This window comes from Chelonoidis abingdonii, chromosome 5 (genome assembly GCF_003597395.2).
Source record: "Chelonoidis abingdonii isolate Lonesome George chromosome 5, CheloAbing_2.0, whole genome shotgun sequence".
In the NCBI taxonomy this organism is placed as follows: Eukaryota; Metazoa; Chordata; order Testudines; family Testudinidae; genus Chelonoidis; species Chelonoidis abingdonii.
Window position 1 is genome coordinate 81433878 of NC_133773.1, and position 13510 is coordinate 81447387.

Below are 13510 nucleotides of genomic sequence, written 5' to 3' on the forward strand. Positions count from 1 at the left end.
TGTACAGAGAAGGGCAACAAAAATGATTAGGGATATGGAACAGCTTGGAAAATAAACAACTAAGGGGGTATATGATTGAGATCTATAAAGTCATGACTGGTGTGGAGAAAGTAAATAAAGAAGTGTTATTTACTCCTCATAACACAAGAACTAAGGGTCAACAAATGAAATTAATAGGCAGCAGGTTTAAAGGAAACAAAAGGAAGTATTTTTTCACACAACGCACAGTCAACTTGTGGAACTCTTTGCCACAGGATATTATAAAGGCCAAGACTATAACAGGTTCAAAAAAAGAAGATGATACATCCAGGGAGGATAGTGCCATCAATGGCTATTAGCCAGGATGGGCACGAATAGTTTCCCTAGCCACTGTTTGCCAGAAGCTGGGAATGGGTGACGGGATGGATCACGTGATGATGTTCTATTCATTCGCTCTGGGGTACCTGGCATTGGCCACTGCCAGAAGGCAGGATATTGGGCTAGATGGACCTTTGATCTGACCCGGTATGACCATTCTTATGTTCTCACTAACTTCAGCTAATGGGGGACCAATTGTGAATTAGTAAGATTTGAGTTTTCATGGGCGCCAAAAGCAGTGTCAATGTGTCTAGCATGCTTCTTATTGGCCTCTTATAGACTGTTCTATCATGCCCCCGCCCCAACGTCACACAGTACACTTCCATGGAGCAAGGCTATTTACAATTCATGTTGCTAATGCTTCTCCTTGTGGCCCAGCTCCCTGTTGGGATGTCTCATGAATGACTCTGCAGCACTTTGGGAACACTGACATAAAGAAGAAGCCAGTGATGCAGAGGGGCTCTCTTCTCTTAGTATAGGCACTACTAACTCCTGTACATTTTCATGTGTCATTTCATTGCAGCTAGATTGAACCACCCCCCCCCACAACAATCAGTTCCACCCTGCCTACCGCTCCTCACTTGATGGAGAAGGGGAGTGGTGGAGGTTGCTAGGGACTGCCCAGACAACATAGCAACAGCCACAATTATAATATAGTAATTATAATTTACATAGTGACTTTGGTACTAAAGGATCCAAAACCAAAATTCATACAAGGATCGCTCCACTCCCCAGTGAAATAGAGCCTACTTTGGAGTAAAATGAGGCAGCTGTTTAACAGTGTTCAGCAGCATGGCATAAGAGTTTAGCAAAGGAAATGAAGAATACTGTATTCAGGTGGATCTGTAAGAGAAGTTGGATAAGCAGAATGAAATGATGCAAGTTGGAATTTGGTCAGGATGTACTGTACTCTTACAGAAAGTATGATTGGGTCTCCCTCTAACACTGTGTTGGGGCATCAGTTCTGTACTGACCTAGAGTATGTCTGCACCACAACTGAAGGTGCAATTGTAGTGCAAGTTAACATACTCACTCTAACTTCACTCTAGCACAGGTAACAATAGCAGTGAAAATACTGTGGCATAGACTTTGGGATGGGCCAGCAATTTGAATATGCACCCAGTGTCATCAACAGGCTTGTACTGTGGCAGGTAACCTAAAGTGAAGCCTTATGCCACCATATTTTCACTACTATTGTTATCACACTGCAATTACACCTTAATTTGTGGTGTAGCTATGTCCTGAGAGGGAAGAATGCTACTTCCAGCAGTATCCAGGTATTTTGTAGAGGTTTCCCATCTATGTATTAGCTCAGTTTGATCCTGCTTAGCTGGTGTGATATGATGGGTCTAACTGGTACTGCTGAGTAGTAGAAAAATAATACAACCAAATAAGGGGAAATGGAAATTTAAATATAAAATGTCAGAAAAGAGCCATGCAAAATTCTTATGATATTTATAAAATGCAAAGATGCATGTTTTATTTAGTCTAGTTTTTTTAAATTATGAGGTTGTTTCTATTCACAAGGTGAAGTGATTGTGGCTTTAAATTATGTTCAAGAGTAGATTTGACAAGTATGACTTTTCAAAGTGACGTGTCTAATTGAATAAAGGAAGTAGTTAGTTGTAATGACAAGGTGGATGAGCTGGAGAAATTTATTCAGAGTAGAGTACAGATAGTGACAGGTGTTTGTATGGACACCCTGAACCACTGCAATAAATATTCTAATGTTCATCTTTCCATTCTGTGATAATAGAGGAGAAATATGAAGGACCAATTTTTCAAAGTAATGACAGAATAAATCATGTGCACTAGTGCAGAGTCTTGACTTGTAGGAGTCCTCTTATAAAAATTATAGAACTTAGCTATTTCAGCAAAATTATGGTTCCATGATTGTCACAAATGATGTAATCATAGGAAGGGTGATTTCAGATGCCATTAATGCATTTTTCTTCAGACTATTCATGAAAAACACATTCCCTTTGCTATAATGTTGCAGCCTTACTTCGAAGACTTTTCTTTAAGTTTTCGTAAGCCAGTTTCATCCTTTCTGATTTCATAATGTACATTTGCTCTGGTATTTACCTCTACCAAATTGTATGGCATTAAAAAAGTAACTGAAGCAAACAAAAACAGTCTAAGTGAAAAAGGAAAGATATTTATTCTGATCTCTTTTCAACTTAAAAAGTACCTTGGGGAAAAAGTAGGGGGAAGGGGAGGGACACACCTTCTCAAGTTTCCTAAATGTGTTTTTGTAAGATTGATTGTTTTATCGGTATCTCGAAAAAGAAATGTTACCATTAGCATCAAAAACTGCTTTTGAAACTTTGTACTCAATAAATAAAACATGTAGCACTATAAAGTACAAAGTGACATGTGGTTGACATGGTTTATGCCACATTAAGATTTATTATGACATATGAGCATAACAATAATAGCTGACCATCCATACAGCAGAACTTGATGGAGTCATTGATCTGTATAATAATAAGGACACTGGTAACATTTAACTGAGTCCAAATTCAAACATAATTTTAGAACTATGAAAAATTTTACATCAGGTATGTATTTTGCTTCCCACATTTCCTGTGAAGGCCATAAAAATGTACTGCTGGCATATTACTTTGTCTTTATAAAATAACTGTACTTCTCATGCTTCAAAGCAGAATTAGGTTTAAGGAGCAGGTTGGCCTGCCACGACATTTTTTGTGGTATTTGACATTTTTAATAACTGTATATAACTGCAGATGTATTCTAGGTGCAGACTTTGTTACCAGGGATAGATTATTATTGTACAATGAAAAAGACTCTTTTATAATGTGAAATTGAGTCACAGAACTTTTTTGAAGTAGCCCCTCATTAATATTTGATGTATGTGGGAGTGGTCCAGTCATATGTAACAGGATATTTTTAATTAGTTACAGTATGACTACATGAATGAAACTCACAAATATAAACCCATCTCTTACCATAATCAATGTACATGCAATTAGAACTCCAGTCTTCTGAGGGAAATTTTCAAACCGAAGGGATTTAGAAGCATATGTTTCATTAAAAGTAAATGGATTATGTGATTTTTGTGATTTTTTTCAAAAAAATTTCCCCCTCAATTATAAATATAAAAATGTTATAAACAGAATGATTGTAAATATGTTTATATTACAGATGTTAGTATTTTTAATATTCTGCTATATCTTTTGGACAAGACGGTTGTTTTCAATGTTTTTTAATTTGGTGCTGTGGGTTCTCTAAGTGTATTTCTGATTTATTTGTAAATATTAATGAATTTTATGGAAAAAAAAAAGTCTTGCATAAGATATGTTTGCTGTAAATGATCATCATTTCCTGAATGTGACTTTGATGTGGGAAGCAATTGTATTTTTATTTCTATCAGGTATCCTCTACAAAGGAAATGGTGAAAATCAATTTATTTCTCAGCAACCTCCAGTTGTTAGTAGCATCATGGGCAATGGACGAAGACGCAGCATCTCATGCCCGAGTTGCAACGGCCAAGCTGATGGTAATAAACTACTAGCTCCGGTAGCCTTAGCTTGTGGGATAGATGGCAGCCTTTACGTAGGGGATTTCAACTATGTTCGGCGGATATTCCCATCTGGAAACGTCACTAGTGTTCTTGAACTAAGGTACGCCTTTTCCAAGTCTGGGACTTTTGGAATTAAAGTGGTGTTGAGAATTAAAATATGGGATAGTTTTCTGACATTTTATAAGTTAATATATCAAATTCAGTTGCAGATAAAATGTTATATTTTTTTTTATGTAATGCATTGAACCAAAAGAATTGAACCAAATAAAAAATGAAGTAAATTTGATTAACTCTAAAATGTTTAACTATGCATATCTCTATCTAAAAATATTGTAGCAATTCAAACTAGCCTAATTATTTCCTGTTTTAGAGTCAAAATAAGTTAACTCTGTTGGATCAAAGTTTGTAACTCATCTTCTTCACTAGAATAATAGTTTAAATTCTGTCTTCTACTCCTCTTGTTTCTTTTCTAACCTTTTTTCTAATACTGCTTTTCTACTCTTCTTTACTTGCTCCCACCAAGAAATAAAGATTTTAGACATAGGTAAGTATTTTTAAGGAGATGTATATTTCTTCTAACTGTCCATTTTTACAAATGAATGTATATTGTGGATTAGTCACTTCCAGTATTTTTATTGTATGAGGCGTGCTTTTCAAAAATAATGACTTCAGCTGTCAAAGGAGAACGTGTTGCCTCTGGTTAGGCCAGATTTAGGGCTTTTGGGAATTCATATTTCAAGATTTTCTGTGCAACCACAAGGGCAAGAAACATATAGCAACTCCTTGCTTAACATTGTAGTTATGTTCCTGAAAAATGCCAACTTTAAGTGAAACAATGTTAAGCTAATCCAATTTCCCCATAAGAATGAATGTAAATGGGGGGGCTAGGTTCCAGGGAAAAAAATTTCTTCAGACAAAAGACTTATACACACACAGTATAAGTTTTAAACAATTTAATACTATACACAGCAATGATGACTGTGAAGCTTAGTTAAGGTGGTGAAGTTAGAGGATGGATGAGGGTGGGATATTTCCCAGCGAATACCTTACTGCTAAATGATGAATTAGCACTTGTCTGAGCCCTCAAGGGTTAACATGTTGTCAATGTAGCCTCACTCTCTACAAGGAAGCAGGAATGTATGGAGGAGAGACAGCATGGCAGAGAGAGACCGACATACACTGTGTGTGAGAGAGAGACGCACATTGCCCCTTCAAGTACGCTGACCACACTCTAAGTACATTGGCTTTTTAAGTAGATTAGCAAGTTGAGATAGAAGCTGCTGCCAGCAAGCTCCCTCTGTCCTGAGCCCTGTCGTGTCCCACTCTTGCCTTGTGGAGATGGCCCGATGGGGTAAAGGAGCGGGGGGAGGAGGACACAGTGACATTAGCACCCCTCTTCCCCACCCCACCCCGTATAACAAGCAGGAGGCTCCCGGGAGCAGCTCCAAGGCAGAGGGCAAGAGCAGCACATGGCAATGGGGAGAGGGACAGCTGAACTGCCCGGCAATTGATAGCCTGCTGGGCAGCTGCTGCACAGGGAACTTAGGGGAATGGAGAGCCGATAGGGGGCTGCTGGATTACCCTGGTTCCAAGCCCCCACCAGCTAGTACCAACAGACTGCTCTTCCTGCAAGCAGTGGACAAAGCAGGCAGCTGCCAAAAAATGTTATAAGGGAGCATTGCGCAACTTTAAACGAGCATGTTCTCTAATTGATCAGCAACATAACAATGAAACAACAGTAACCGGGACAACTTTAAGTGAAGAGTTACTGTACTTTTAAAAAAAACCTGAAAGTTGAAGTTCTCACAGAGTAACATAACACCAAAATTCACAAGATCTTGATTCCAAGATGACTAGAGTTGGCAACACTGCCAGGGACTTGGAAGTTGGCTACAGCTACCTTCTTCTCCTGGCTGCTCCAGACTAGTTTGGCTACAGCAAGGGGAGCACCCAAAGGTGATAAAGAGAGGCAGCTTGACTCCCTGCAGTTCCTCTGTCTTACCAGCTCCTGGTAGTAAGGAGGAGAAACTATGTGGGTATCCAGCTGTCTTGTTGGACATGTGTCATTAGAGCAAGCCTCTGTGACAGGGCTGACAAGTGTGTGTCATGTGACATGCATGAGGCTCAGCAGTCATACCAATTTTCATATTGGGTGTGTTCATGTTTACTGTCAGGTGGTGATTTGACTCGCATTTCATTTTTCCATAAGCCTGTATTCTCTTACAATTCACTCTTCTTCTGGCCATACTAGCTCATGTGGATTTTCTTTCCTTAATTTTGGAAGGTTTTTTTAATTTAAGTAGTAATAGTTCAGATATGTCATTTCCTGTAGCATCAGCAAGAAATCCCATGATTAAATATAATATTCAGAACTCTTTAAATTATAATGTTAGTGATCAGAATTGTAAGTTTTCTTTTTGCATATTCTAGATCAGAGGTGCGCAAACTTTTTGGCCCGAGCGCCACATCGGGGAATAGAAATTGTATGGCGGGCCATGAATGCTCCAAAATTGGAGTTGGGATGCGGGAGGGGGTGCAGGACCTAGGGTGGGGCTGAGGATGAGAGGTTTGGGGTGCAGGAGGGTGCTCTGGTCTGGGATCAAGGAGTTTGGAGAATGGGAGGGGGATCAGGGCTGGGGCAGGGGGTTGGGATGTGCGGAGAGGCTCAGAGGGTGCAGGCTCCAAGCAGCGCTTACCTCAGGAGTCTCCCGGAAGCAATGGCATGTCCTTTCTCCAGCTCCCATGTGGAGGCGTGGCCAGGGGGTTCTGCACACTGCCCCATCCACAGGCACCGCCCCTGCAGCTCCCATTGGAGCATGTAGGAGCTGGAACGGGGCCGTGCCACCGCTTCCAGGAGCCACATAGCATGGCTCCGACAGTGTGCCCCAGCCAGAGTGAAGCCAAACCACGTGGTGCAGCCCCCAACCCAGCGCCCCAGCAGGGCAGGGCTAAGCCCTCAGTCCAGTGACTCCAGGTGTTAACAGTGGGTGGAAGAAGCAATAGAATAAATACAGGCTGAGGTAGGGACAGTATTTCACAGAGTATTGAAGATGCAGATGATGTAGACAGTAAATGGAAACCTGTAGAGAAATTAAAAGAGAGGTGTAGCCTGATATGAGCAGTGACAAAGAGATTATTTTAGGAACACAATTGTAGGCAGCACAGGTAGCAGCATCTGGAGTTAAGGTTGCCTTACACTTTTCATTCTGATTTTATATATACCACAGAAACAGGGAAAGGTGACGTAGTTAGGCCAGTGAGGAGGCACAAGCCAGGCTTCCCCTCATACACACACTTCCTCTGCTTATTCTGTAATTTTTAGTGCTGTTAATTAATCGCAATTAACTCACCTGATTAACCCAAAAAAAGTAATTGTGATTAAAAAAAATAATCATGATTAATTGCAGTTTTAATCGCACTGTTAAACAATAGACTACCACATGACAGATTTTTACCCCAGTTCCCTAAATGGCCCCCTCAAGGCAGAGGTAGCTCCAGGCCCCAGCACACCAAGCGCGTGCTTGGGGCAGCATGGCGGGGGGCCACTCTGCTGGTCGCTGGGAGGGCGGCAGGCAGGGTGCCTTCAGCAGCATGCCTGCGGAGGGTCTGCTGGTCCCGCGGCTTCGGTGGAGTCACGGGACCAGTGGACCCTCTGCAGGCATGCCTGAGGGAGGTCCACCAGAGCCGTGGGACTGGCAACCAGGAGAGCGCCCGCCGCAGCATGCCGCTGTGCTTGAGGCGGCGATATGTCTAGAGCCAGCCCTGCCTCAAGGACTGAGCTCACAACAGGGCTGGTGCAACCCATTAGGCGACCTAGGCGGTCGTCTAGGGCACTAACATTTGGGGGACGGCAACTGCAGCGGCCGGACCTTCCGCTGCCTCTGTCGGGGGTGGCATTTCGGGGGTGGGACCTTCCACCGCCTAGGGTGGCAAAAAAGCTGACGGCACTCCTGGCTCACAACCCCAGGTTTAGCAGGCCAGTGCTCAAACTACTGAGCTCTCCCTCCCCATTGGGGGCATATGAATGGTTAGCATATTTGGCACATAAATACCCTGCAGTGCTAGCTACAAAAGTGCCTTGCACATGTCTGTACCAGTGAGATTACTAATATGAGATTTCTAAAGATAGCTACAGCACTTGACACAAGGTATGAGAATTGAAAGGTAGACAAGGAGCTAGTTAAAGGGAAGACTAAAACGGATCATATTGAAAGGTGAGCTGTCAGGCTGGGGGAAGTTTATTAGAGGAGTTCCTCAGGGATTGGTCTTGGAATCAATCTTATTTAACATTTTTATTACTGTCCTTGGTACAAAAATTTAGAGTATGCTAACAAAATTTGTGGATGACACAAAGTTGGGAGGTATTGCCAATACAGAGAAGGATCAGATATCATACCAGAAGATCTGTATGACCTTGTAAACTGAGGTAATAGAAATGGGATGAATTTTAACAGTGTAAAATGAAAAGTCATGCATTTAGGTATTAACAACAAGAATTTTTGCTATAAAGTGGGGGATTTATCAGTTGGAAGCAACAGAGGGGGAGAAAGACCTAGATGTACTGGTTGATCACAGAATAACTAAGCCATCAGTGTGATGTGTCCATGAAAAAGGTTAATGCAATCTTAGGATGCATGAAGGCACAGCATTTCCAGTAGAGACAGAGAAGTGTTAGTACCATTATGAAGAGTACCGGTGAGACCTCATCTGGAATAATGTATGCAGTTCTGATCTGCCATGTTTAAGAAAGATGAATTCAAACTGGAACAGAGAAGGGCTACTAGGATGATCTGAGGAATGGAAAACCTGTCTTACCAGAGGAGACTCAAAGAACTTGGCTTGTTTAGCCTAACCAAAAGAAGGCTGAGGGGAGATGTGATTGCTCTCTATAAATATATCAGAGGGATAAATACCAGGGAGAGAGAGGAGTTATTTAAGTTAAGAACATACGAATGGCCGTACCGGGTCAGACCAAAGGTCCATCTAGCCCAGTATCCTGTCTACCGACAGTGGCCAATGCCAGGTGCCCCAGAGGGAGTGAACCTAACAGGCAATGATCAAGTGATCTCTCTCCTGCCATCCATCTCCGTCCTCTGACAAACAGAGGCTAGGGACACCATTCCTTACCCATCCTGGCTAATAGCCATTTATGGACTTAACCACCATGAATTTATCCAGTTCTCTTTTAAAAAACACTGTTATAGTTCCAGCCTTCACAACCTCCTCAGGTAAGGAGTTCCACAAGTTGACTGTGCGCTGTGTGAAGAAGAACTTCCTTGCAATTGTTTTAAACCTGCTGCCTATTAAAATAATTGGAGATATACCTATCTCCTAGAACTGGAAGGGGCCCTGAAAGGTCATTGAGTCCAGCCCCCTGCCTTCACTAGCAGGACCAAGTACTGATTTTTGCCCTAGATCTCTAAGTGGCCCTCGCAAGGATTGAGCTCACAACCCTAGGTTTAGTAGGCCAATGCTCAAACCACTGAGCTATCCTTCCCCACTAGTTAAGTTAAGCGCCAGTGTGGCCGCAAAAACAAATAGATATAAACTGACCATAAACAAGTTTAGGCTCGAAATTATGTGAAGGTTTCTAACCATCAGAGAATTGAAGTTCTGGAACATCATTCCAAGGGGAGCAGTGGGGGCCAAAATCCGAACTGGTTTCAATAAGTTTATGGTGCGGATGGTGTGATGGAACTGCCTACAATGGCATATGGCCCAGCAGCAACTGGCAGTAGCAAAAATTCCCAGTGGCCAGAGAGGGGACACTAGATAGGAAGGCCTCTGAGTTACTACATAGAATTATTTCCCAGGTGTCTGGGTGGTGGGTCTTGCCCACATGCTCAGGGTCTAACTGATTGCCATATTTGGGGTTAGGAAGGAATTTTCCCCAGGATCAGATTGGTAGAGGCCCTAGGGGGATTTCACCTTCCTCTGCAGCATGGGGCAGGGCTCACTTGCAGGTTTAAACTAGTTTAAATGATAAATTCTCCGTAACTTGAAGTCTTTAAACCATGATCTGAGGTCTTCAGTAACTCATGCAGAGGTTAGGGGTCTGGTACAGGAATGGGTGGGTCAGGTTCTGTGGCCTGCAATGTGCAGGATGTCAGACTAGATCAGGGGTAGGCAACCTATGGCACGCATGCTGAAGGTGGCACGCAAGCTGATTTTCAGTGGTACTCACACTTCCCAGGTCCTGCCCACCAGTTCGGGGGGGGCTCTGCATTTTAATTTAATTTTAAATGTAGCTTAAACATTTTAAAAACCTTATTTACTTTACATTCAACAATAGTTTAGTTATATATTATAGACTTACAGAAAGATTTTCTAAAAATGTTAAAATGTATTATTGGCACACGAAACCTTAAATTTAGGGTGACAAGATGTCCCGATTTTATAGGGACAGTCCCGATTTTTGGGTCTTTTTCTTATATAGAGTCCTATTACCCCCCACTCCCTGTCCAGATTTTTCACATTTGCTGTCTGATCACCCTGCTTAAATTAGAGTGAATAAATGAAGACTCGGCACACCACTTCTGAAAGGTTGCCAGCCCCTGGACTAGATGATCACAGTGGTCCCTTCTGAGTCTATGCTGCTTTCTCACGGCATGATCTTCGAAGCCCCCTACAATGAGTCAGACAATGTTGGATAACTTAAGAAGAAGTAACTTGGATTTAGATTCTATTTCTTTGATTTTGCAGACATGTCAGAATCTTAGTATTTTAAATTGCGATTAAATAAAACGGCCTCAGTAGCCAATCAATACCACCAGTTGTTTTCAGTAATTCTATAATATGCACATCCCTGTACTATGGCTACTGATTGTAAACTTAATTCACTAACCATATGTTACAGAAATCCCCAAGTTCTGATTTGCTCTTCAGAATTCAGCATTGATATGTCTATAACAAATATGGTTACCTCAACTTTTAAGCTTTCCATTAAAAATAAATTATATATTTATACCAATCAGGGCTGGCACTTTCATTGAGGCTAACTAGGCAATCGCCTAGGGCGCCAGGATTTTCGGGGAGCGGCATTTTGCCGTGGGGGGCGGCAGGTGGCTCCGGTGGAGCTGCTGCAGGCTTGCCTGCGGACAGTGCGCTGGTCCCCCGCAGCTCCGGTGGATCTCCTGCAGGCACGGCTGCGGCAGCTCCGGTGGAGCCGCAGGAGCGGCGCATGGGGCGGTGAAATGGCTGTGCGCCTAGGGCGCGAGAAACCCTGGTGCCAGTCCTGATGCCAATTATGTCTCAAAAAATATACTGTAATTAGACATTTCCATTTAACAACTTGAAGAGCCTTTTATTAACTACATAATAATATCCTGAGTAAACAAACTCCACATCTGATAATTTCCTTAAAAACAGAAAACACTTTCAAATTATCATCTAAATAACTTTGTATTAATGAAAATCCATTACTTACCACTAAGAAAAGTGATCTTAGCTAATAATTATTACTTTTCTCTTATAATTAGAACTGTGTATTAAAATTAGAAACCTTATCCTCATTTATTTATGAAATAATTAACCACTGTTTATTAAACAGGAAATATTATACTGTGTATATAAATTATTCACAGTTGTTGATCGGATGATGCTGTATTCCAGCACTAAAAATTATACTAAATTGTAATTTCATTTGTATTTTGCATTTTGCAGTACATTTGTATTTAAAATGGACAAGATATTTCTTAAAAAACCTAAGTAATCACCTAAATATAAATAGTGGTAAATAGTTTGTACACCAGTATACTATAAATCATTTGTGTTATAATTAAGAGTTGAAAGTATGTTTCAATAATTAGCTTACTACGTTAACAATTTCAGATATACAAATTTAATGTAAAAATTCATGTAATTTTCAGCTGTGCTATATAATGTTTAATTCTGTAACACACTCAGTTACAAAAGGTGTTTAAGTACTTAGCATTTGATATAATTTATCTGCTTTGTTGATTTCTTTACTGCGAACCAAGACGTTAAAACAATCTTATGTATGTGGCACGCTTCTATAGTTTTAAAGTAGATAGCTATAAAAAGCTGTCCTTATTTGAAGACATAATTTGTTCACAACTTGTTCACGTTGGTCTCTGTTGCTTTTTGCAAGTGGCAGTGTATAAAATGTGTTACATTAGCACTGATTTATATTTACAAAATGTGAGACACTACATTTTTGTGAACAGATGTTTGGATATCATCATGATTGGTAGATATGTTTTAGTAGTGCATTTGCGAACATATCAGAAATGGAACTGACTATTCTGGCACTATGGCTCAGTGCATTAGCAGGCCATCAGAAATCACCTTCTGTACTTGAATGACCTCATTTCTGTTCTTAGTGCCATAAATCAGGTCAAGAATCATAACTACAGCAGGTTAAGTTACTGCATCATGATATATCAACTAAGAGGGGTACTCTCCGGTGTTGCTTTTTCTCTAGCAGGGGGACAAAAGAGTAATTCTCAACACCGGAGCAGCAAACTGTATGTTTCTGGAAAAATGGATAGCAATACAGGCTTTCTTTCAGTATAATGAAGACTATATTGGCGTAGTTAGTACAGTAACTTGAAATCTGATTCTTTGTGCAAAGGAAAAAACTGCACTCAGTGCTGTGGTGAAAAAGATGAATTTTCCTAATGTATTAAATCATGCATATCATGCTTTTGAGAGGACCAGATTAAACCAGTACTAAGGAGAATGTCTTATCTCCTGCCCATGAACCAATAATATGAACCCTACCTTATCTGTTTATGAATAATATAAACCATGCACCTCAGCAACCCTATATACGTTGTAATAAAAAGGATACTGAGATAACAGTGATGAAATGAGCGTAAGCTAGGGATGAGGCATGCTGCAAAGTTTGGATTCAAATCAGGATTTTAAACACTCAGGAGAGATTTCAGAATCAATTATTTTGATTGAGTCCATTAGAGAGAGGGCAGCCATCTCAAATTGCATATGACTACTGTTTTTATTTTTTTATATGAATGCCAGTATGTAGCCTGTTAAATCTGAAACTTTTTCTTCCAGTGCTTATGTGCAGTTTATTACTCATTATGTTTAAATCTGTGATCACCTTTTACAGCAGCAACCCAGCTCACAGATACTACCTTGCAACTGACCCAGTCACAGGAGATTTGTATGTTTCTGACACTAATACACGCAGGATCTATCGTCCAAAGTCACTCACTGGTGCAAAAGACCTGACAAAAAATGCTGATGTAGTAGCAGGAACTGGAGAACAGTGCCTTCCGTTTGATGAGGCAAGATGCGGTGATGGAGGCAAGGCTGTGGAAGCAACACTCATGAGTCCCAAAGGTAGAGACATTATCAATTCATGGTCTTAAAAAAAAAAAAAAAAAAAAAAAATCAGTCAGTGCCTGAACTGTGCTTTAATCACAATTGTGCTTTAATCACAAAAGCTTCTCCTCTGCTGTCCAGAAAGACAGTGTAGAATGGAGCTACAAAAAGCCCAAGTTGATTTTACAGGAAATATTTGACTTTATAGTCCTTTTCAAATTTCACAAAGATTATGTATCCAGCAAATTATATCCAAAGTTTTTAAAATGTCAATGTGTTACTCCTATCTATTCAGTTTTTCAG

General features: G+C 40.8%; 1 protein-coding gene across 13 annotated transcripts in view; it reads left to right on the forward strand.

Moving 5' to 3' along the window:
* TENM3 (teneurin transmembrane protein 3) overlaps positions 1-13510 on the forward strand; it is a 704125-nt gene that overhangs the window by 643886 nt on the left and 46729 nt on the right. For 9 of the 13 annotated variants that reach the window (XM_032780127.1, XM_032780134.1, XM_032780182.1 and 6 more), the window contains 3 exons: positions 3752-4001; positions 4425-4445; positions 12993-13225. In XM_032780127.1, coding sequence (XP_032636018.1) covers positions 3752-4001; positions 4425-4445; positions 12993-13225 — 504 coding nt within the window. The remainder of the gene's footprint in view (positions 1-3751; positions 4002-4424; positions 4446-12992; positions 13226-13510) is intronic. The other 4 variants (XM_075066391.1, XM_032780142.1, XM_075066395.1 and 1 more) reach the window with 1 other exon arrangement.